We start from the raw sequence: 21,663 nt of genomic DNA, 5'->3' as shown, positions 1-21,663 counted from the left end.
TGGAAAATAAAAATTCCCTTTATTCTAACTACCCAGATGTACATTTGACCTGAGTGCGTACTATCCTCGATAGTAAAGGGAAGGGAAAGGGGTCGTTTCTCTAGGAGGATTCCATTGCAGCGCTGGAGAGTGTGATCCAGAGCCCGGAACCTGGCTGCCCCGCGACCCCAGTCATCAATAACGTCCACGCAGTTAAACTGGCTTCTGAACCATTTTCGTGGGGTGTTCCTGGGAGGGTCACAGGGGCGACATGTGGTTGTCACATTCTCGTGTGAATCTGCCTCCTCTTGTTTAAAAGCCACCTCAGGGGTGACAGGGCAAAACATAAAATGTCTGAGCAAAGTGATTTTTCTAGAGAAATGTGTTCTACTAACTCACCGTCTACATCTTCAGAATAGAGCTTTCCTTTTTGGACCATTTGGGCACTCAAAAATGAGCACCACTACTAGCAAGCAGAGGGCGGAAGAAGTTCCCGCCTCCTTTCATTTCTCCAAGTTCCCATTGGCTGATTCCTACCGTCGAACCGCCACAGCCCCGCGCTCTCCTCTTATCACCGCGCGCCGCTAGCCTTCCGTCCTGTGCCCTGATTGGTCCTCTCCGCAGTCGCTCTGCGCCAGGGGCGTTCCAGAGGCAGCCACTAAGAGTTGCTGAATTCGGGTTTTAAAAAACGCCGCGAGTGAATCAGTGGTGCGGGAACTTGGAACCGCGGAGGCGCCGGGAGCGGCCGAGCACGCACCCCGTCGGGGCACGCGGCCAGGACGCTCCCGGGCTTCTCCCGGACGCCAGCCTCTGTCCCCGGACCCCGAAGGCCGAGAAGGAGCCGCGGGGCAGCCACCCTCCGCGCCCGCCATGGGCCCGCGCCGCCGGAGCCGCAAGCCCGAAGTCCCGAAGAGGCGCCCCGCGAGCCCGACCCCCAGCCCCCCCCGGCGGGGCCCCTCCTTAGGTAACCGGCCGCGGCCCCTCGCCCTCGAGCAGCCGGGGTGAGGGGTGGGCACGGCCGCATCCGCGTGCCCATTTCACGGAGCAGAACACCGAGCTCGCGGGCGGAGTCCGGGGTTCGAGTCTCCGGCTGGCGCTCCTCTGCGGGCGGGCACAGCCGCGCGGCCGGCGAGCATCTGCTCGGGCCGGCCCAGTGCAGGCCCAGCGAGGAACCGGGGAAAGCAGTTCCGAGGGGGAGAAAGGGCTGGCCCAGGCGGCCTGGCTCCTAATATTAATTCTTACTACTAGGATTTATGGAGCACTTACCACCAACTAGACCTTGTGTTCAACGCTTTACGTGAATTACCTCAACTGTATAGTGTGCCCATTTTACAGACGAGAAAACTGACGCGCGGGCAGGCCGGGTAACTTGAACAAGGTCACACACGGCTTGCTCCAGCAGACAGGAGTTTAAAAAAATAAGTGTTTGTGCTTTTTTAAATTGCAAAGTTCTTGTCCGCTTTTTGTGACCATTTCAAAGAACTATTGTACTTTTAGAAGGTGCCCTTCCAGGTATTGTATGTATTTTTGTTTTTTCTTCATTGAGGGCTGTGTTGGGCCTTAAGTAGAGTGCTCTCGCCTTGTTCTCTTCCTGAGATCACGGGCTGGGAAGGAAGACTGGTCTGTGGTCCTGTTTCTGTACTGAGGTCTGGTGGGTGGCAGACCCACGGGGCGAGAGCTGTGCCTTTGTGGCAACAACTGCTTTACTTGTCTTCTGCCACACAGTTAAGAGCAGGGTGAAAAAAATATATTCTGGGTTATTTTCTTTCCTGAACGTTAATAACCTTTGCATCCAGGCAACTTGCTGACTTCTCTCGTTAGTTCTAACTAGCGTTCAGTTACTTCTACTGAAATGTTTAAGTAGGCTATTATATTACCTGCAGATAAGGACCTCTGAGTCTCCTTTTTCATTTTTACACGTTTTATTTCGTAGCGTATTGTACTAAGGAGGCCCTGAGATTAGTATTGAAATACGAGCAGCGTTTTGGCCATCCTTGTCCGGTTCCTGATTTTAACAGGGTGCTGTTAAGTGTGTTTGCTGTTGCGTTGTGGTATGGAAGCATCCTGCTGCGCCTGGTTTATCTCCACGCTTCCTGGCAGTCCCCCTGCACTTGTCTGGCAGTCCGGCTCTTCCATTCTCCCCAGTGACTGTTCCACACCTTTGTTTTTCTTCTTCAAATTCCTACAACTCCAGCCGCCCCCCGCCCCACTCACGCTCAGCTGATGATGACCTGGTCTCATGCTTGCCTCACTGAGGAAATAAGAAGCCTCCAGACTGGATTCCCTTGTCTTCTCACAGCAGAGAACCCACGTATCCCCTTCCTAGTAAAAACCACTCCTGCTGCCTGGGCTTTTGGTCATATTTTTCTCTCTCCGTCCCTGGGCTTTCTCTTATCCTCTCCACCTACATTTAGAATTACATTCTTACTCCCCACATTGGCATTCCACAAATGCTCTGTCTAAAGAAAAAGGGCAGGGGTGTTTCCTGCCCCTACCTTCCCTGCCTCTCGCATACTCCCCATTTTTCTGTACTGCCTTTCATAGCTACCTTTTTTAGAAATAGCCAGATGTAAGAGTACACACACGTGTGTCTCCCCTCTTCCCAGGCACCCTTGAACCCATTCCAGTCTGACCCCCTCACAACTACTTCCCTCCCTTCTAGTGCACTTGAAGTCCTCTTGTCAGGGTCACCAGCTACTTTAGTGTTGCTAAATCCAATAGACATGCCTGTGTCCTTTTCTTGCTCCGAGAAGCATTGGACACAGCGGGCCATTTTCTCCTGGAAACACTCTATCCCCTTGGCATCCGTGACCCACACACCCTGCAGTTCCTGCTTGGTGTATTTTACTGTCTGTGTCCCCTCTTTAACAACTTGATGTTGGACTTCCTTGCTGCCCGGTTCCTTTCTCCCCACCCCACCCCCGCCCCCCGGCCCCCCATGTGGTCTCATCCCGTCCTGTGGCTCTGCATGCCACCCCTACAGACGGCGCTCACATTTACGTGTCCAGCCCAGATCTCTCCTCTGACTCCACATCCCCGTGTCCAGCTGCCTTTCTGCCTGAGAGCTCGTGGTTACGTCTGGCGCAGCCTATCTGAAGCCGAACTTTTGATTACTCCCTTCCAACCTCTGCATCCCTGGCTTTCCCCATTTCGGCAAATGGCACAGGCACGATCCCCACCCGCAGCTGTTCAAGCCAGAACCCTGGGAGACGTTCTTTTCTCTTGTCCCCGTATACAAGTAAGCTCCAGCAATTCTACCTCCAGATCACATCCTTAATCGCACCACTTGTCATCTCTGCTCCCACCAGCTAGTCCCAGCCACCAGCACCCTAACCTGACTGCACTCCACTTCCACTCTTGTCTCTTTTCAGTTCTTTCCTTACACTGCAGGTGGACTCCTCTTTAAAATGTAAGGAGATCACCTCTCCGACTCCCTCAGCTCCCTGTTATTTAGGATCAAATCCCAACTCCTTATGTTGGCATTGCCAGACCCAACTGTTGAATTTTTTTTTTTTTTTTTTAAGTAGGCTCCACGAAGGCACCTGGGTGGCTCAGCCAGTTAAGCATCTGACTTCGGCTGGGGTCATGATCTCGCGGTTCATGGGTTTGAACCCCCGTCGGGCTCTGTGCTGACAGCTCAGAGCCTGGAGCCTGCTTCGGATTCTGTGTCTCCCTCTCTCTCTGCCCCTCCCCTGCTCATGCTCTGTCTCTCTGTGTCTCTCAACAATAAATAAATGTTTAAAAAAAAAAAAAAAAGTAGGCTCCACACCCAACAAGAGGCTCAAATTCACAACCATGAGATCGAGATGCTCTACAGACGGAGCCAGCCAGGTGCCCCCCAACTACTGAATATTTAATCCCAGTTCTTTCCCATGATCTTTAACCGCTTAAAGATCACGGGATCTTTCCCATGAGCATTTTCATAACCGCTTGTTCTGGGACATAGATTACATGCCTTCTCTTACCCCTCTGAGGTTGTTACATATATGGCTCTCAAAGTCTTTTTTCTCTATTCACTCAGATTCCTCCAGCATTGGTTATTTGTTGAGCTCGGTTCCTCCCGCGGTGTTGTCCTTCTTGCACGGGTGATACCTAGTTGTGCTAATCTTTCCATTCTCTGCGACTGCTGCGCCGGTCTGTTAAAGGCTGCCTCCAGATGACCGTGGATTGTGGACCAGTGGTCGGGAGAGGCAGATGCCAGCAGCTTGACTCCTGAAGTTGAGGCCTCCCTCTTTCTCCTAAATGTCCCCAGTCCCCTGGACACTGCCCCTGTTTCTCTGACCCACATCCCCCACCACCAGAGATAAAGTCTCCAGGGCCAGCTGTGTGGCACAGGCGTCTCTGGATTGTCTCACTGTCCCCATCTGCTCATGCAGCTCTTCTAACACTTTGTAATTAGTTCACTATGAAATCCCTTCCACAGAACTACTTGGTTTGCTTCTCTCTCCTTGACTGGACCTTGAATAACATTTCTTTTTTTTTTTTTTTTTTTTAATGTTTACTTATTTTTTGAGAGACAGAGACTGAGCACAAAGTGGGGAGGGGCAGAGAGAGAGGGAGACACAGAATCTGAAGCAGGCTCCAGGCTCCGCCCTGTCAGCACAGAGCCAGACGTGGGGCTCGAACTCACGAGCTGCGAGATCATGACCTGAGCCGAAGTCGAACACTCAACCGACTGAGCCACCCAGATGCCCCTTGAATAACATTTCTGAAACAATTTTATCCTTCAAGATGTTCATTTTCATGGTTTTTTGTTTTTTTTTTCATTCTTTGTTCAGCTTATGAGAGGTTCATTCATTTTTGTTGGTCCTTGTTTTTATTAACCTAGCAACAGTATTGTTTTTTGTTTTATTTTCTTTTTCATTAATTTATTTTATTATCTTGAATATTTGGTTGTCTTCTTTTGGTTTATTTTAATAATTCTGTTGTTAACACTTGAGTTGAACACTTAGCTGTCTTTTAACATCCTTGTTTTCTTTCTTTTTTTTTTTAATTTTTTTTTTCAACGTTTATTTATTTTTGGGACAGAGAGAGACAGAGCATGAACGGGGGAGGGGCAGAGAGAGAGGGAGACACAGAATCGGAAACAGGCTCCAGGCTCTGAGCCATCAGCCCAGAGCCCGACGCGGGGCTCGAACTCACAGACCGCGAGATTGTGACCTGGCTGAAGTCGGATGCTTAACCGACTGCGCCACCCAGGCGCCCCAGCGTTTATTTATTTTTGGGACAGAGAGAGACAGAGCATGAACGGGGGAGGGGCAGAGAGAGAGGGAGACACAGAATCGGAAACAGGCTCCAGGCTCTGAGCCATCAGCCCAGAGCCCGACGCGGGGCTCGAACTCACGGACCGCGAGATCGTGACCTGGCTGAAGCCGGACGCTTAACCGACTGCACCACCCAGGCGCCCCACATCCTTGTTTTCTAATAGAGAATCAATCTGGAGACTGTACATTTTCTTCTCGTACTATTTAGCTGCATCTCGTAAGTTTTGAGACGTAGACTTTTGATTCATTTCTAAATAGTCTAATTTCAGGGGCGCCTGGGTGGCTCAGTCCGTTGAGCATCTGACTTCGGCTCAGGTCATGACCTCATGGTTCATGAGTTCGAGCCCCGCATTGGGCTCTGTGCTGACAGCTCGGAGCTCGAAGCCCGGAGCCTGCTTCGGAATCTGTGTCTCCCTCTCTCTCTGCCCCTCCCCTGCTCGCGCTCTGTCTCTCTGTCTCTCTGTCTGTCAAAAATAAATAAACATTAAAATAAATAAATAAATAGTCTAATTTCAATTAAGTTTCCTTGAGTTAGAAGATTTTTTTTCGTGTGTTTTTAATTTCAGATCGGAGAGTTTGGCTTTTTGACCTCTACTTTGGGGAATATTTTAAGATCTTTTTTTCTTTTTTGTTGTGGTTGGAACCAGGCCCAAGGCTCTGGCTCCATTAGCCCAGTGACCCAGCACTGGCACTGAGTTATGCCAAATCTGAGGTCCCTCCTTGGCCACACATAAGCTCTAGCTAATTGTCTTCGCCTCTCAGCCTCAGGATAACCGAGACAGAGAGTTGTGCTAGATAACCTCTCCAATTCCTTCCAGCTCTAAAAATAGACCTGAACACAAAATCACTGAGTTTCCAGCCTAGATGGCAAAGGTAGAAGAGATGCCCAAAGTACCAGGGGGCTCAGAGGAGGGAGGTAACCTATCATTTTGGAAGGGACTGGGAATCAGGAGAGGCTTCATGAAAGAGTTGGCGTTTAAGAGAATACCCTCAAAGGATCACGCATTCATTGAACAAATATCTGTTTGGCATCTGACTACTATTTCTAGTTGCTGAAGATAATGGCAGGAAATAATGGACCGGAATGCCCGCTTCTGTGGAGCGTATTACAGACTAGTGATTTGACAGTTTGCCTATCTCAGGCAGGCTGCGAGGCCCCACCTACTGACCACTACACTCTATGACCGAACTTTTTTGCTCAGGCGCTTCCTCCCGTCAGCGTGGTCCCCGGAGAAGTCGGGTTCTGAAGGAGATCCGAAAGCTTCAGAAAAGCACAGACCTGTTGTTAAGGAAGAGCCCCTTTGGCCGCCTGGTGAGCTCCACCAACCCCCGTGCTGCCTTCTTTCTCTAAATCCCCCAGGTATTGGGGACCTCATCATCTCTTGTCTGAATGGCTAGGGGTCCTCCCCTCCAACCTGGCAGAGGACTCTTCACCTTTTGAAAGCATGAATCCGCCAAGGGCTCCTTATGGTTCTTCATGGAATCAATTTCTAACCCTACCACCTCTGAAACCGTGTTCTTGGATTGTATAAATAGGAGCCCTCTCATCCATCCCCACTTTGATCCCTCTTCCTGCCCTGGGAGATTGCCTCCCCCTCTCCCCACCACCGATAGGAGACATACCAGTTCCTAAGCTCCCAGGAGTTGACACCGGCTACTGCTTAGGTTCTAAAATTAAGGGGCAGGAAGGTGTAATAGAAGTGAGGATTCATGGAAACTCATGGAGAGAGTCCGTCTTCGCTTGAATCTCTCTTCTTTAACTCTTCACTCCTCCCCACACTCCCCTTCTCCCTTACCCCCCCCCCCCCAACCATCCCCACTCCTTCACAGGCAAGAGAGATATGTGTTAAATTCACTCGTGGTGTGGACTTCTACTGGCAAGCCCAGGCCCTGTTGGCCCTACAAGAGGTAAGAAGGGGGGCCGAGGTACAGCTGGGTGACGATGGGAGAAAGGCACTCTGGAAATCCACGGGGCTGCCCGAGGAATGTCACGCGCTGGCTCTTGCCTCCTGAGAGAGAGCATCACGGAACGCCTGGGTTTGGAGGCCAGATCCTCATTTGCTGGTAGCAGGGTTCCCCCTCGTTCTGTGACGGTCTTTCACACAGTCCCGTGAGCCCTCGGAGACAAGGTGCAGCAGGGCTCCAAGAGAACAGCAGCACATGCCCCCTCCCTCCCATGTGGCAGTCTTTGGACTTGTCTTTCTGCCCCCAGGCTGCAGAAGCATTTCTGGTTCATCTCTTTGAGGACGCCTATCTTCTCTCCTTACATGCCGGCCGCGTTACTCTCTTCCCGAAGGATGTGCAGCTGGCCAGGAGGATCCGAGGCATTCAGGAAGGGCTTGGCTGAGCTCCCGCCACCTGTCTCTGTAAGCCTTTCCTGCTTGCCAGAGAGAGCGCTCTCTGGGGAGGAAGCACCCAGCATCTCATCGCCGGGATGGGAGTTGCTCTGAAGGAGTTTCCATCCTTGGTCCCTTGCTGTCTCACCTTCCCTTTGTTCTCTAGGAAAGGTTTGACTTGGTTTTAGCTTGAGCGCTTGGGATTCTATGGCTCATGCGCTTTTGTGCAACGTTGAATAAAGATCTTTATCTATTTAGTAATCACCAGGCGACATGAATCTGTCAGAGTTCAGCCTCTATCTCACAAGGACCAGATGACTCGTTTTGATTAAGAAGAGGTTTTCTTAACTTTTGAAAATGTCTTGTTTGGTGTCAAATGTGATGCCTGAATTTCAGGGATGATACCAGGGACTCTGTCCGGAGCCAAGAACCGATCCACGAAGTGCAAGGAGATGCCTGGACTTGTTTCGGAGCGGGGTACATGTTGCTTTTGTAACTGGTTGTTTTAAGAAGGAGAAGGCTACGTGGCTTTCCTCTGTAACAGAGGTGATCTGTGAGAAAATCAACATCATTCCAAATGACTCAGAGTTCTTTTTAGCTAATGAGACTCCAAGGTTCACTTCGGTTTGCAAATTATTCACATGACTGCTGAATGATTTTGAAGACCTCAGATTTTCTGGGTTATGGGAAAAAAGGATATTTCCTTATGGTTTTAGATCTTCCTGTACCGCTTAAATTTTTTGCCCCATGTATATTTACTTTTCTTTAAAACATAAGGGAAAAAAATAAAAGCCAACCGCTTCCATCGGTTGCAGGAAGAGCCGGGCACGCCTAGCGCTTACGTCCCTGTCCCTCGGTTACTGTCATCGTTAGCGGCGGCGGCCAGTTCTCGTGTGAGCTTCACCTGTCCACAAGTGTGTAGCTTTTTAAAAACCCAATTCAGGTTAAAATAGGAAATCTTTAAGTTCTGACGTTCTGGTTCCTTTTAGCAAATTCCTATCAAAGGCATTCAGAAATTCTAGCTTTGCAGGTTTTATTTTATCCTTCTTTGTGAATCATAGAAGACGTGTCTTCATTTTTATACTTTAGAATTTGTCGTTCCAGGATTGTAAAGCGCCTTTTCAAAGTTTTTACAAGTGTTTCTTATAACTACTTTGCGGAGAGAGAATAAAAATTAGACTAATTCTTTAATGGCAAAAATGTAAAGCAAAGTTTCAGTTACAGCGTATAGAGATACTACGTGTCGTATGTGTGAATGTTCAGTTCTTCATTTGTACGCTGTTTTGCAAGTAGCCACTCCTTAAACAAGAGAATTGAGGGGTGTGTTTTTGCCTCCCGTGGAGTAGAGTATGTATGAGCAGATAAAAACGTTGCCCTTCCGTTGTCATAACTGAAAGCAGTGTAAGAAGTTTGCAGAGAAATGGAAAGCGCCACCAGTAGGCTTTTAAGATTTTGCGTGTGATGGAAATGATTAGCAAGGGTGGACTTCTGACACGGATATGCTTGGCAACCAAATTCCAAGACTGCTGAAGGGAAGGACCAAGTTCTATCATTGAATAAACTTTAGCCCTTTGGAAAAACTTCTTCCTGTTCAACATCAATTCCTATTTATGCAGACATCTGAATAACGCTTATCTGTCAATGAATATATTTAAAATGCTTGTCAGAGTATTATTAATTAGAAGACTGTCTCCTCTCTTAAATTGTACTAAGCAGGGTTGCCTGGCTGGCTCAGTCAGCAACGCATGCAACTCTTGACTTTGGGGTTTGTGAGTTCAAGCCCAGGTCAGGCATGGAACCGTTTTTCCAAAAAAAAAAAAAAATTTTTTTTTAAATAAATAAATAAAATGTACTACCCAGGACACACATGCAACACTGGTCACACGCCAGGCAGGACCCACCAAGTAGTATTTACAGGGTAACACCAGAATAAGTAATTTAAATCATGATAATGTTATATAATAATGTTACAGTTTACTATAAACAGTACTTAACATTGTTGGAGTTCTGCGTTTGTTTTTCTGGGTGATTCCATCACCATCTTTAACCTTTCCGTTCAATTTTATTTCTGCTTTCACATTTTTAATGTCTAAGTACTCTTAGTTTTGTAAATATTTCTTTATTGTAGCATCCCAATCGGTGTTCACTCAAAAGACAAAACAAAACAAAAAAACCCAGAAACCAACCTGGATATTTCCAACAAAGAAGAACTTAGTGGAAAGGACTGGCTAAATAATACCAGGAGGGCTGGAAGAGCAGCCGGGAAGAGAGGATACTACCCAAAGATCAGGAAGCTGTTGGCATCCACAGCCCCCACCGCGGGTGCTCTGCCGGAAGCACCCCCACCAGCGCCGTGTAAGCCGCACCTGCTGCTTACTGACCAGGAACTCGGGGAGCCCCTGCTCCATCCGGTGCTGCTGGAGCCACCACTGACCCCAAGGATGCCCTTCTCCTCTGCTGCTTCTGCCACGGGCCCCGCCAAACCGCAGAAGAAAAACCTCCCCTTTTTCCTCCCACCTTCCAGCCCCCACCAGCATCTTCCACTGGCAACCAGAAGCAGCTGCAGGAGAGCCTGGGAATACAACTGGCCGCCTCCTAACCCCTCTGTGGTTCAGAGAACTCAAAAGGGCAAGAAGGGAGCTTGAAGCCTACAGAGGCCTCATCTGCACAACGTCCCAGTCTGGTTTTGTGGGTGTAATGCCCACGTTCAAGATGCAATATTTTTGTTACTGGTTTTTGTTTTGCCACATGGTCTCTGATTCTTTCAAGTTGATTTTTTTTTCCCCTCCTCTTTGTTCTCGTCTCTCGCGCGAGGTTTTCCTTTAATGTTTAACAACCCTTGCAATGAAGAATGGCACACGAGGAAGCTACTGGGGAGTCCGAGTGTGCAGACAGACCGGCCCGGCAGCCGTGCGGCAGGGGGGCGGTCGGCCGGGCCCTTTTTGAGCAGCCCTGTTCTCTCAAGCTCACCAGCAGCCCCCGGGAGCGTCCTCCAGCCTGCGGGGAGGAGGCAGGCCTAGCTGGGTCTAGCTGCTGGCTGCAAGAGGTGAGGACATCCATATTTAAAATCCGCTCTGCATACACTTCCTTATTCTCCCTGGCCTTGCCTCCCATTCCCCTGGGGTCCAGAGACCCTCATTTCTTTCTTCTCTTGAGAATGAGTCTCCAGGCTGGTGCTGGGATGGGGGGAGAGAGAGTCACCCAGTGACAGTGCTAGGAGAGGAGCACCAAGGGAGCTGCCTCCTGAACAGTGCAACCAGTCCTCTCTGCTAGCCCACCCCGTGCATACCCCGACGCAGAGGGACCCGGTGCCCCCGGTTGTCGAGCCTTAAGAAGATTCTGCTGTGTGGGTTGTGATGGTCCTGACTTTCCCCACTGCTGGCTTGGGGATCCCGCTCTCGTGGGCTTGTGGGGGCAATTTCTGTTGTCCATCTGCCTTCTGGCTTTTAGGATTGTGTTAGTTTTCCTCTCTCCTCATCTCCCCATCCCTTGAGTTCATGTTGAGGTTCTGACTGTGGAGAATTGTAGGTCGACACCTATTTTCTCTCTTCGCATGAGAAAGCCGATTCCGCTGTTTTCTGGGTTCTGTTTCTGCTGTTGAGAAGTCAGCCGTCAGTCCGACAGTTGCCCCTTTGAAGCCAGTGTTACTTTTCTGACTTATCTCTCCTTAAAAGATTTTTCTGCGCTTTTGGTATTCTGCAATGTCATTATGACCTGTCTTCTGTGTGGACTTCCTTTTATTTATCTAGCTTGGCATTCATTGGGCTTCCTGGATAGCGAATGATGTCTTTTCATCAATTTTGGAAAATTCTCAACCGTTACTCTTCAAATAATGCCTCTCTCACCATTCTCTCTCTTCACTTTCTGGGTCACAGGTTTTCTGCCTGCCAGACTTTATCACCACATCCTCCAAGTTTCCTTCCCGCCTCTGCCTTTCGTCCTTTTGTCTATCAGTGCTGCACACCTCATTGTTCCTTCTGCCCTAACTTGGAATTAATTGATTTCCTTTCAGTTATGTCTAATCCACTTTTAAAGCTGACCGATATCTTAATTTCAGTTACTGTATTTTTCTGTTCTAGAATTTCTATTTGGCTGTTTTTAAAATTGTGATGTCACATTGTATTTTATTTTTAAGTAGTCTCTACACCCAACATGGGGCTCAAACTCCAACCCCGAGGTCAAGAATCACATGCCCTACCAGCTGAGCCAGCCAGGCTGTCATGTCACTTTTCATAATGGTTCCTGGTTCCCTGCTGAAAATGTCGAGCTTGGTTTTTATATCTTTTAGCATAGTAAGCACAGTGCCTTGCAGACTGTGTCTGATAACGGGTCCCTGTGGATCTGTTTCTATTTGTGTTTTCTGTTGATGCTCACTCATTGCTTTTTTCTCTTTGGTGCTTGATTACATTTGATAGTATGACTGACACATCTATATGAGGAAATAATCTGAAACTTAGAAGGAGATCTTTCTCCAGAGAGCATTTGTTTTTTGTTTTGTTTTGTTTCCTACCAGGTGCCAAGAGGCACTAAACATTTAGAACCAACATAATTCCATTTTAGAGCTTGAGATTTTCTGAAGCACCCAGATGATTCAAAGCCAAGGTCTATCTCACATCTGAATTTCTTCTCATTCACCTTATTCCCAAGGTACAACCAGTCCACTTATCCTGCTTACCTTGGTAAGCTTGTACTTCACCTTTTGCCTCCCTAACCCCCAAGGCTGTCAAAAGCATGGCTCATTTCTTGGCTACTTCTTTTAGGACTGGCAAACATCCCCACGAGAAACAGGCCAAAGCTGCTGTTAAGCTCATCTCTAGATTTCCAACCTCTCTTTGATCTTGGATCAGTAATGACTAACAATCGCTATCTTGTTAGCAGTTTAATGCTTTTAAGAAAAAAATACATTTGTCCATTTTTTTTTTCAGTTATCTTCAGTAGGAGAGTGGTTCAAATGACCACTGGCATAAAGACAGACAAACCAATGAAATAAGATACAATAGATAGCCCAGGAATAAACCCTTCCATATATGGCCAAATGATTTCCAACAGTGGGGAAAAGACAGTCTCTTCAACAAATGTTGCCAGGAAAACTGGATATTCCCCTGCAAATGAATGAAGGTGGACCCTCACCTAACACCATCTAGAAAAATCAAAACGGACCAAAGACCTAACAGTAAGAGCAACAATTATAAAATTCTTAGAAGAAAATGTAGGATAAAATCTTCATGACATTGGATTTGTGACTTCTTGCATATGACACCAAAGGCACAGGCAACAGAAAAGAAAAATAGACAAATTGGGCTTCATGAAAATTCAGAATTTTGTGCATCAAAGGACACTCAACAGGGTTAGAAGGCAACCCCCAGAAAGAGAAAATATTTGCAAATCATATCTGATAATGGGCTAATGGACTAATAGAACACACAGGGAACCGAAACTCAAACACAAACAAAAAAAAAAATACCGTGATTCAAAAATGGGCAAAAGACGAATAGACATTTCTCCAACAGCGATATTATTAATGGCCAATAAGCCCATGAAAAGATGCTCTGTATCACTAACCATTAGACAAATACCAACAAAACCCACAATTTACCACCTCATGTCCATTAGGATGGCTACTAGTAAAACAAAACAAAAACAAAATAACAAGTGTTGGTTGGACGTGGAGAAATTGGAAGTCTTGTGCACCTCTGGTGGGAATGCAAAATGGTACAACTGCCATGGAAAACAGTAAGTATAGAGGCTCCTAAAAAAAATTTTTAAATAGACTGACCATATGATCCAGCAATACCCAAAAGAATTGAAAGCAAGATCTCAAATTGTATACCCATGTTCAGTGCAGTCCTATCCATAGTAGCTACAACGTGGAAGCAACTTGTGTCCATCAACAGACAAATGGATAAGTAAAATGTGATATACACATACAATGTAATATCATTCGGCCTTAAAGGGGAAGGAAGTTCCGACACTACAATGATGTGGATGGACCTTGAGGATACCATGCTACATGAAATAAGCCAGTCACAATGAGACATACTGTACGATTCCACTTATATGAGGTACTAGAACACTCAAAATCCTAGGAACAAAAGTAAAATGGTGCTTGGCAGAGCCTAGGTCTCGGGGGTTGGTGGGGGGGGGGGGGAAGGAAAGGGGAGTTAGTACTTAATGGGTACAGAGTTTAAATTTTGTAAGATGGAAAGAGTTCTGGAGATGGATGATGGTGATAATTGCACAACAATCCAAATGTACACCTAAAAATGGTTAACTTTTATGTTATGCATATTATACCACAATTTAAAAAAAGGTTTTTTAAATAGTATCCATGAGCCAGTTTATATTGTAAACATAAATTGAGCCTCCATCCAGCAGAAGGCGCCAGGCACCTGAGGAGACCTAACAATGGAACCTGCCTGCTGCTGGCAGATAGGGTGCGTCTGAGGTTCCACTGGGCAAACACCCATTGTCAGCTGTCTGCAGCGGTGGAATGATGGCTCCGGATGCCAGCGGAACACTACCACTTTTTCATGGTCTTAAGATGGAGACAGTCACAGTTACGTGACAAAGAGACCACATTTGTCACTATTCACCAAAAGAGTTGGGTAACACATGTGCCCTGGGAAGTCTTAAATGCATTCTGCATTCAGTAAATGCAGAATTTTAGAATCTTCATAATCGGAGCTTAGAAGCCATCCTGCACAGCCTCTCTATTCTAAATCAGAAACTGATGGGCGCCTGGGTGGCTCAGTCGGTTGGTTGAGCATCCAACTTCGATCCAGGTCACAATCTCACGGTTCATGAGTTCGAGTCCCACATCGGGCTTACTGCTATCAGCCTGTCAGTGTAGAGCCCACTGGGATCCTCTGTTCCCCTCTTTCTGCCCCTCCCCCATTGCACTTTCCCAAAAATAAATAAATAAAAATTAGAAACTGAGAGGCACCTGGGTGGCGCAGTGGGTTGGGCATCCAACTGTTGATTTCGGCTCAGGTCACGATCTCCTGGTTTCTTGAGATCAAGCCCCACATTGGGCTCTGCACTGGTAGCATGGGGCCTGCTTGGGATTCTCTCTCTCCCTCTCTCTCTGCCCCTCCCTGACTCGTGCACATGAACACTTGCACTCTTCTCTCTCTCTCTCTCTCAGAATAAATAAATACATTTTTAAAAAATTAGAAACTGAGCCACAGAGAGAGTAAAGAGCTTTTCTTCACTCACAGAGCTGGCTGGTAAGCAACCCTGCCTGGCCTCTGAGCTCCTGGAAAACAGAATCTCTGTCATCCCTGTCTCCGTGTCCCCACTTCTTAGCCCAGTTCTCAGCTTAGAATAACTACTTACTGAGCGAACAAATGAATGAGGGAGTGGGTGAAGGAATGAGTTGTGGCTAGAACCCATATTATATTACAGATGTTAGAGATTTTGAGACTACATGTCTGGGCATCTATCAGCCTCTGGAAATTTCTCCAAAGTCCAAGAGGTCTAAATGAAGCAGATTTTGGGGTGCCTGGCTGGCTCAGTTGGTAGAGCATACAACTCTTGATCTCAGGGTTGTGAGTTTGAGTGCAATGTCGGATGTAGTGATTACATTAAAAAATAAAATCTTTAGGAGAATAAAAATAAACTAGGCAGGGGCATCCAAGTGGCTCAGTCAGTTAAGCCTCTGACTCTGGATTTCGGCTCAGGTCATGATCTCACAGTTTGTGTCCCGAGTTGGGCTCTTCACTGGCAGTGTAGCGCCTGCTTAGGATTCTCTCTCTCCCTCTGTCTGCTCCCCAGCTTTTGCTCGCTCTCTCTCTCTCTCTCTCTCTCAAAATAAATGGACATTACAAAATATATATATTAAAAAACTAGGCAGATTTGTTTCTAAATTATGAAAATTATGATGTCTGGAACCCAAAGTAACCAAGAGAGCACTGAAGAGGTGGGTGTGGACAACAATACGTACTTGCTTCTATGGTCAAGCAAGTTATCCATTACAGAAGACCCATAAGCAGAGGGTGCCAGATCATAGCGTGGAAAAAAGAAATAGTGTTGACTGTCCCCTGTTGGGAACATCAGCAATCCATAGAGGAAGTAGACTGGATATCCAAAGGGAAGCCCACAGCCCCTGTTCTTCCTCTCCCCACTCACTTCCCACTCACTGCCTCCATGAAGTTTCTCCATCACCACCCGTCTCCACACCACCCCCCGGTGCATCCCACGCAGTTCCGTGAGTTTGCCGGGACTTACAGATCTACTTTGCTACTGTTCTTTGGGTAGTATGAGAGCTGTCGTCATCTTCATCACATTAGTACTCTCCTGTCACTCAGGTACCCCTTCATTCATGACCTACCTCCAAGAGTCCAATTAGCCACCGTTGCTGCCTGGCTGGGCCATAAACCAGCTTGTGGAGAGTCCCCTGCAGACTGTGGCTCTGTGGCCCTGAATGGTAAACCCTCAGGTTCCCAACCGGGAGGGGAAAACACCTGAGCCATAGATGCAAGTATGAAAAAAGTGGTATTTTATTGTCTGTTATTCATACTTTCCTAACCAGCAGAAAAGCTGAACGCAGGTTTATTGGCCATTTACGTTCCCTCCTTATAAACCCTACGTATTCTTTACCTACTTTCCTTTCTCAGTTTATAGAAACATATATATTAGAGGTACTAACCCTTACTAAATCAAATACATTGCAAATATTTTTTGACATCTGGGAAGAATTTATTTGTGTATACATGGTATGAGATAGGTGTCTAATTTTATCTTCTTCCAGATGGCCAGCAAAATATGCCTGCATGATTTATTAAGTAAAGTGCCTATTGAATTTTCCTCTATAGAATGAAAAGGCCTCCTTTACTATACATTAAGCTCCCATAGATACTTCCATTTATTTCTGCTCACTCTTTATTCTTCTGTTAGTTATAACAAAAAATGGGAAATTACCTGAATGTTTAAATAGACCATCGTATATCCATACAATGAAATATGGTATGCCCATATACCCATATACATATTACCTATGTAGCTATTAAAAGTAATAAATAAAACCTAGATCTATTGGTCAGGAGGGACTTTCGTGATATAATAAAAGTAAAAAAGGAAAATTACTAAGTATTATGGATAGACATGTGAAACATGGTATTTATTTTAAGAGGTAATAAAACTATCGTGTGTGGGTATACAACTCTGTGAATGTACTAAAAACCATAGAATTCTGCACTTTAAAAGGGTGAATTGCACAGCATGTGAATTATATCTCAATAAAGCTGGGTTTTTTTAATGTTTATTTATTTTTGAGAGAGTGAGACAGAGCATGAGTGGGGGAGGGCCAGAGAGAGGGAGACACAGAATCCGAAGCAGGCTCCAGGCTCTGAGCCGTCAGCACAGAGCCCGATGTGGGGCTCGAACCAGGAACCGTGAGAACATGACCTGAGCCGAAGTCAGACGCCCAACTGACTGAGCCACTCAGGCACCCCAAAGCTGCTATTTTCTTTAATAAGTTTATTATTTATTTTATTTTATTTTTGTTAGAGAGAGAGATAGAGTGCACAGACGGGGTAGAGGGGCAGAGGGAAAAAGAGAGAGAATCCCAAGCAGGGGCTTGGGGCTCAATCCCACAGCCCTGGGATCATGACCTGAGCCAAAATCAAGAGTTGGACACAACCAGGTGAGCCACCCAGACGCCCCTCCTTAATAACTTTAAATTTGTGTTTGTGCATGTTTGCAAGGGTGTAGAGAAAAGGGTAGGAAGATCCACCCCAAGCTGTCCATATGGGGTTGGGATCAGGAGAGGAAGAGGGGATAATTAACTTTCCTTTATCCACGTCTGTATTATTGAATATTTTGCACAGAGAATGTTAGTTTTGTCATTTTAAACATTCAATAAAATAGCTTTCCAAATTTTGTACTATTACATCTTTCCAATGGGAGAAAAAAAAAAAAAAGACTCGGGCCTCAATGTTTATATGTTTGAATCCCTGCTGATAACAGCTGTTGTTCTTATTGGCTAAACTGATGAGAATGTACAACTGGTTCCAAATGCCCAGCCTCTAGAGGCATCCAGAAAGAACCAAATGCAGTTCAATCCAGCAGAGAAACAAGAAACTTTCAGAGTCCCCAGCTGAGCTGAAGAGAACTCACAAGATGGCTCTCACTGTACATTCACTAAGTTCTAGACAGACCCCGCACCACTCCAGACGCAGAGGTCCACGTGGACACCCTCTCTAGTCTTACCGTCAGCTTGCGTGGAGGCAGGGCTCATCAGAGCAGAAGGCAAAGGGCCATATACTGAGATGCCAGCCAAGGCTGTGGAGAGAGAACTGTAATTCAGTCCACTGTAAGATGAAACCATCCCTGCATGTAACAAGTGTCTCTCCAAGCCTCTTCAATCTTTCAAGCTTCCTCAGTTTCCTCAGTGTACAAGTATATGCACACAGGGCACACCCTGTGTGTGTGTGTGTGTGTGTGTGTGTGTGTGTGTATGCACTTGCTTGCTGAGTGTGGAGCCCGTTTAAGATTCTCTCTCTCTCTCCCCTCTCTCTGCCCCTCTCCCCCGCTCCTGGGCTCTCTCTCTCTCTCCCTCTCTCTCAAATTAAAAAGAAAAAAGAAGCACAATCCAAGTAAAACTTACACAGAGGTGTCCCAGGCATATTAGTAATACGTATGACAGTGAAGAGATGGCCTGGTAATTTGGTGTGCTGATGAGCAGGCCGTACATGGGTGACCCCCATGCTAACTGCTGGACCAGGATTATGACACACCAAACCCAAGGTCACCAACCCCAGAAGACTTACTGGGGAAGAAGGAGCAGCTAGATGGATGGGTCGGCACACCCAGCCCCAGGGGCCGTTAGCGGTAACCAGTGCATCTCATTCTCTCTCCCAGAATCTAGACCGAGCAGGAGAAGCCAGTCCTGCAAGAACCCACAAGAGATTTCCAGAGGTCACATAGGCCTGGGGCCTCACTGGGCTCTCCTCCTGGGGCCTCTCCCAGCCTCCCCATTCCACAGCCAAGGAAACAGAAGCCCAGGGAGGGTAAGTGAATTCTTGGGCAAAGAGTTTCTCCTGCCTGAGGTCAAGGGGACTTTGCAGGCATGAGGTGGGACAAGGGAGGGATTCTCAGTCCTGCTGCAGCAATGGGGACGACCCACCAGGGAGACAGGGAGGGGAGAGAAGTGACAGAGAAAAGAAAGACAGCATTAGACTATGACATGAGTCAGCCCCCAATCACCCCGCCAAGATCCTAGGGGATCTTGTGTTCCCCAAACCGATTCCCACCAAAAACAGAGTCCAACCCTCCTGGGGCCCCAGGGAGCACTCCAGCCCCTGCCCCTCTGTGAGGAGAGAAAGAGCTGAAGCCGTAGCAACCACCAGGTACTGCAGAACAAGGCAGGAGTCAGGGGACCTTCCCAGGCCCCTCCCTGCTGCACTGTCCTCACTTGTGCAAGATTCTGACTTCGGAGATCCCTCTAAAATATCCCTTTGGCCCTTGCTATGGACTGAATTATGTGTCATCCCCCCAATTCAATTTTTCAAGTCCTAACCCCGGTACCTGGGAGACAGGGTCTTTAGAGGTCATTAAGATAAAATGAGGTCATTAGAATGGGCCCCAAGGCAATGTGATTGGTCTCCTTATAAGAAGAGGACAAATGGACACAGATGGGTATAGAAGAAAGATCAGGCGGAGGTACAGGGAGAAGGCGGCCATCCGCAAGCCGAAGAGAGAGGCCACAGAAGAAACAGCCATGTTGGCACCTTGATCTTGGACTTTCCACCTCCAAACTGTGAGAGAATATGTTTCTGTTGTACCCCCAATCTGTGGTACTTTTTGTTGTGGTTTTAAGTAAAAAAATTTTAAGCCATCTCTGATGAGGGACCATAAGGCAAGCTGAGGGCAAAGTACAGGCTAAAACCCCACCACCACCACCACCCCCCCACCCCACCCCACCCCCAGCCCACCCAGGTGGTATATGGGCGATATTCCTCAGGCACTCCTGGCTGCCAAAAAACAAAGGGAAGGAAAGGAAACAAATGAGTAACTGATAGAAATCACAGTCATGCAAGACAGGAGTCTCCATCAGTTTACAAATATCTTAGTAAATTACAAGAAAAAGGCAATCTTATCAATAGCCTCATCTCCAGAAACATATAGACTCAATTTCCTGGAGCCCCAACATCACCCCTCCATAGGCAAGAAGGAAATGGCACGGTAAAGTTAAATTTCCTAATAACCTGCAGCCCACTGACAAATACTTGAGGCAAATACAGAGTATATAACATTTCTCCAGGAACCCCTTGCCTTCATAATGTTAATGCCTCACTAAGAGGAAAAACAACCTTAGCTTGAAGTAGCAAGGCCTCAGGTATCTTAAAGAATCCTCTTTAGCATATTAAAGTCCCTCTGGAGGCCTCCCTTTTGTCTTTACCTCCCAATTCCATAGTCTATAACCAATCACTCTTCACAACCCCCGGGCACCATTTTCTGCCCACCAGTCTTGTCCCCGTGCTTGAACAAAATCACCTTTTTTTGCACCAAAGAGGTCTTCAAGAATTCTTTCTTGGCCATTGGCTCTGGACCCCCACCGTCACCCCGAAACTTCATCAATCTCTACACCCAACATGGGGCTTGAACTCACAACCCCAAGATCAGGAGTCACACGCTCCACCGACTGAGCCAGCCAGGCCGGCGCCGCGGAGTCTGTGGTACGTTGTAAGTCAGTCAGCCCTGGCAAATGAAAACAGCCCTCATCTGCCACCCGGATCTCACTGTTCTAGGGGCATCCACAAGAAGACAATCCAGGTGTGACAACAGGAAGGGACCCTGGGCTCACTACAGAGAACGAGTATGGAGGCTGTGGGGTGAGAAGGTGAAACGTCACCATGGCAGACATGTGGCGTGGGCTGTTGAGGGCAGCAAAGTGGGGGTGCACAGAAGAGTGTGTCCTGAGTGGAAGGAATGGGTCCCTGCGTGCTTGGGAGGGAGTCCCAGACTCGTCTGGGGCCTTTTCCACCGGAACCCCCAGGCAGAGAACCTTGAGTAGGAAGAACTGTAGAGCTCATGGTTGGAAGAGAAGCCTGCCACCCCTCAGCTCAGGTCCACCTTCTCTGGTGACAAGAGCAGCAGGCCACAGGTCCAGGGGGAAATCTGAAGGAGAATAAGCCTCCTTAGACCATCCCACTGGCGACACTGTGCAGACATTGAAATTAGAAAGTGATTATAAAAAGGAGAGGCAGACCACATCGATAAAGAACTTTCTATGTTCCGAGGGCTTTCACGTGAGCCGATAGGCACCCATTCCTCCTGACAGGCCTGAGAGGTGAGCATCGGGATCCCCGTCTTCCATCCGAGGTAGTAAATAACCAGGAGAAGGGAACCGAAGCCTGGCACGGGACAGCCCCAGGTTTGGACCCCGACTCTGGCTGCAGCTCCGTGACCCAGGCAAGTAGCTCATTCCCTCTTAAGCCACGGGACGAGAGATCCTTCTCGCTGGGGTACCGTGAGGGTTGAACACATTGAGGTGGGGGAAGCGTCTGCCCCCCAAAAAAGGGTAGCTGCTACTATTCTTGGGATTCTGCCATACCGCAATCCCACACGGACGCGTTTCGCGAGGCTGAGGGGCCGCGGCAGAAGTGGGGCTGGAACAGCCGGCACACCCAAGTCCCAGGAACGACCACCAGGACCAGACCCCCTGGTACCTAGTGGTATGACGTGAGGTCCGGGAGTGAATGACCAAGAACGAATTCTTGAGATGTTTTCAGTTGGGGGGGGAGGCGCCGGGGGGGGGGGGGGGAGTGGTGTTATTAAAGCACAGGGATGGGACCCGTGGGCAGAAAGAGCTGCACTGGGATTGTGAAGGATATACTTGTAAAGTGGGGGGAGGGGTGGGTAGAGACCGAAGGAAGTTTCCAAACCCCCAGAGGATTTTCATATGTTAAAGAAGACTTACGAGATCCTGGAGGCCTGGCTGTTGTCAGGCTAAGGGTTTTTTTTTTTTTTTGCCTCTAGCGAAGCATTAACGTGAAGACACTTGGGAGTCTGGAGGAACGTCACACACTAGTGGCCTCAAGTATTTGTCAATGGGCTGCAGGCTGGAAGAAAATTTAATTTCA

At 47.6% G+C, this 21,663-nt stretch overlaps 1 protein-coding gene across 1 annotated transcript; it reads left to right on the top strand.

Annotated features, from left to right (window-relative positions):
* The first annotated feature begins 679 nt into the window (after window positions 1–679).
* On the top strand, window positions 680–9,240 carry CENPA (centromere protein A). Its single transcript, XM_047853319.1, has 4 exons — window positions 680–943; window positions 6,446–6,555; window positions 7,074–7,151; window positions 7,456–9,240. Exons 1-4 carry the CDS (start codon window positions 850–852, stop codon window positions 7,588–7,590), a joined length of 417 nt encoding a protein of 138 aa, XP_047709275.1. The 5' UTR covers window positions 680–849; the 3' UTR covers window positions 7,591–9,240.
* The last annotated feature ends 12,423 nt before the right edge of the window (window positions 9,241–21,663 follow it).

The sequence above is a fragment of the Prionailurus viverrinus genome, chromosome A3, assembly GCF_022837055.1.
Source record: "Prionailurus viverrinus isolate Anna chromosome A3, UM_Priviv_1.0, whole genome shotgun sequence".
Classification (NCBI taxonomy): domain Eukaryota; kingdom Metazoa; phylum Chordata; class Mammalia; order Carnivora; family Felidae; genus Prionailurus; species Prionailurus viverrinus.
This window is presented reverse-complemented; position numbering and strand designations above follow the sequence as displayed.

Excerpts from the sequence above, each read along its gene's own strand:
- CENPA (XM_047853319.1), top strand. The coding sequence starts at position 850 with ATGGGCCCGCGCCGCCGGAGCCGCAAGCCCGAAGTCCCGAAGAGGCGC. Across the intron at positions 944-6,445 it reads CCGGCGGGGCCCCTCCTTAG|GCGCTTCCTCCCGTCAGCGT; the intron begins GTAACCGGCCGC and ends TTTTTTGCTCAG. Across the intron at positions 7,152-7,455 it reads CCCTGTTGGCCCTACAAGAG|GCTGCAGAAGCATTTCTGGT; the intron begins GTAAGAAGGGGG and ends TTCTGCCCCCAG.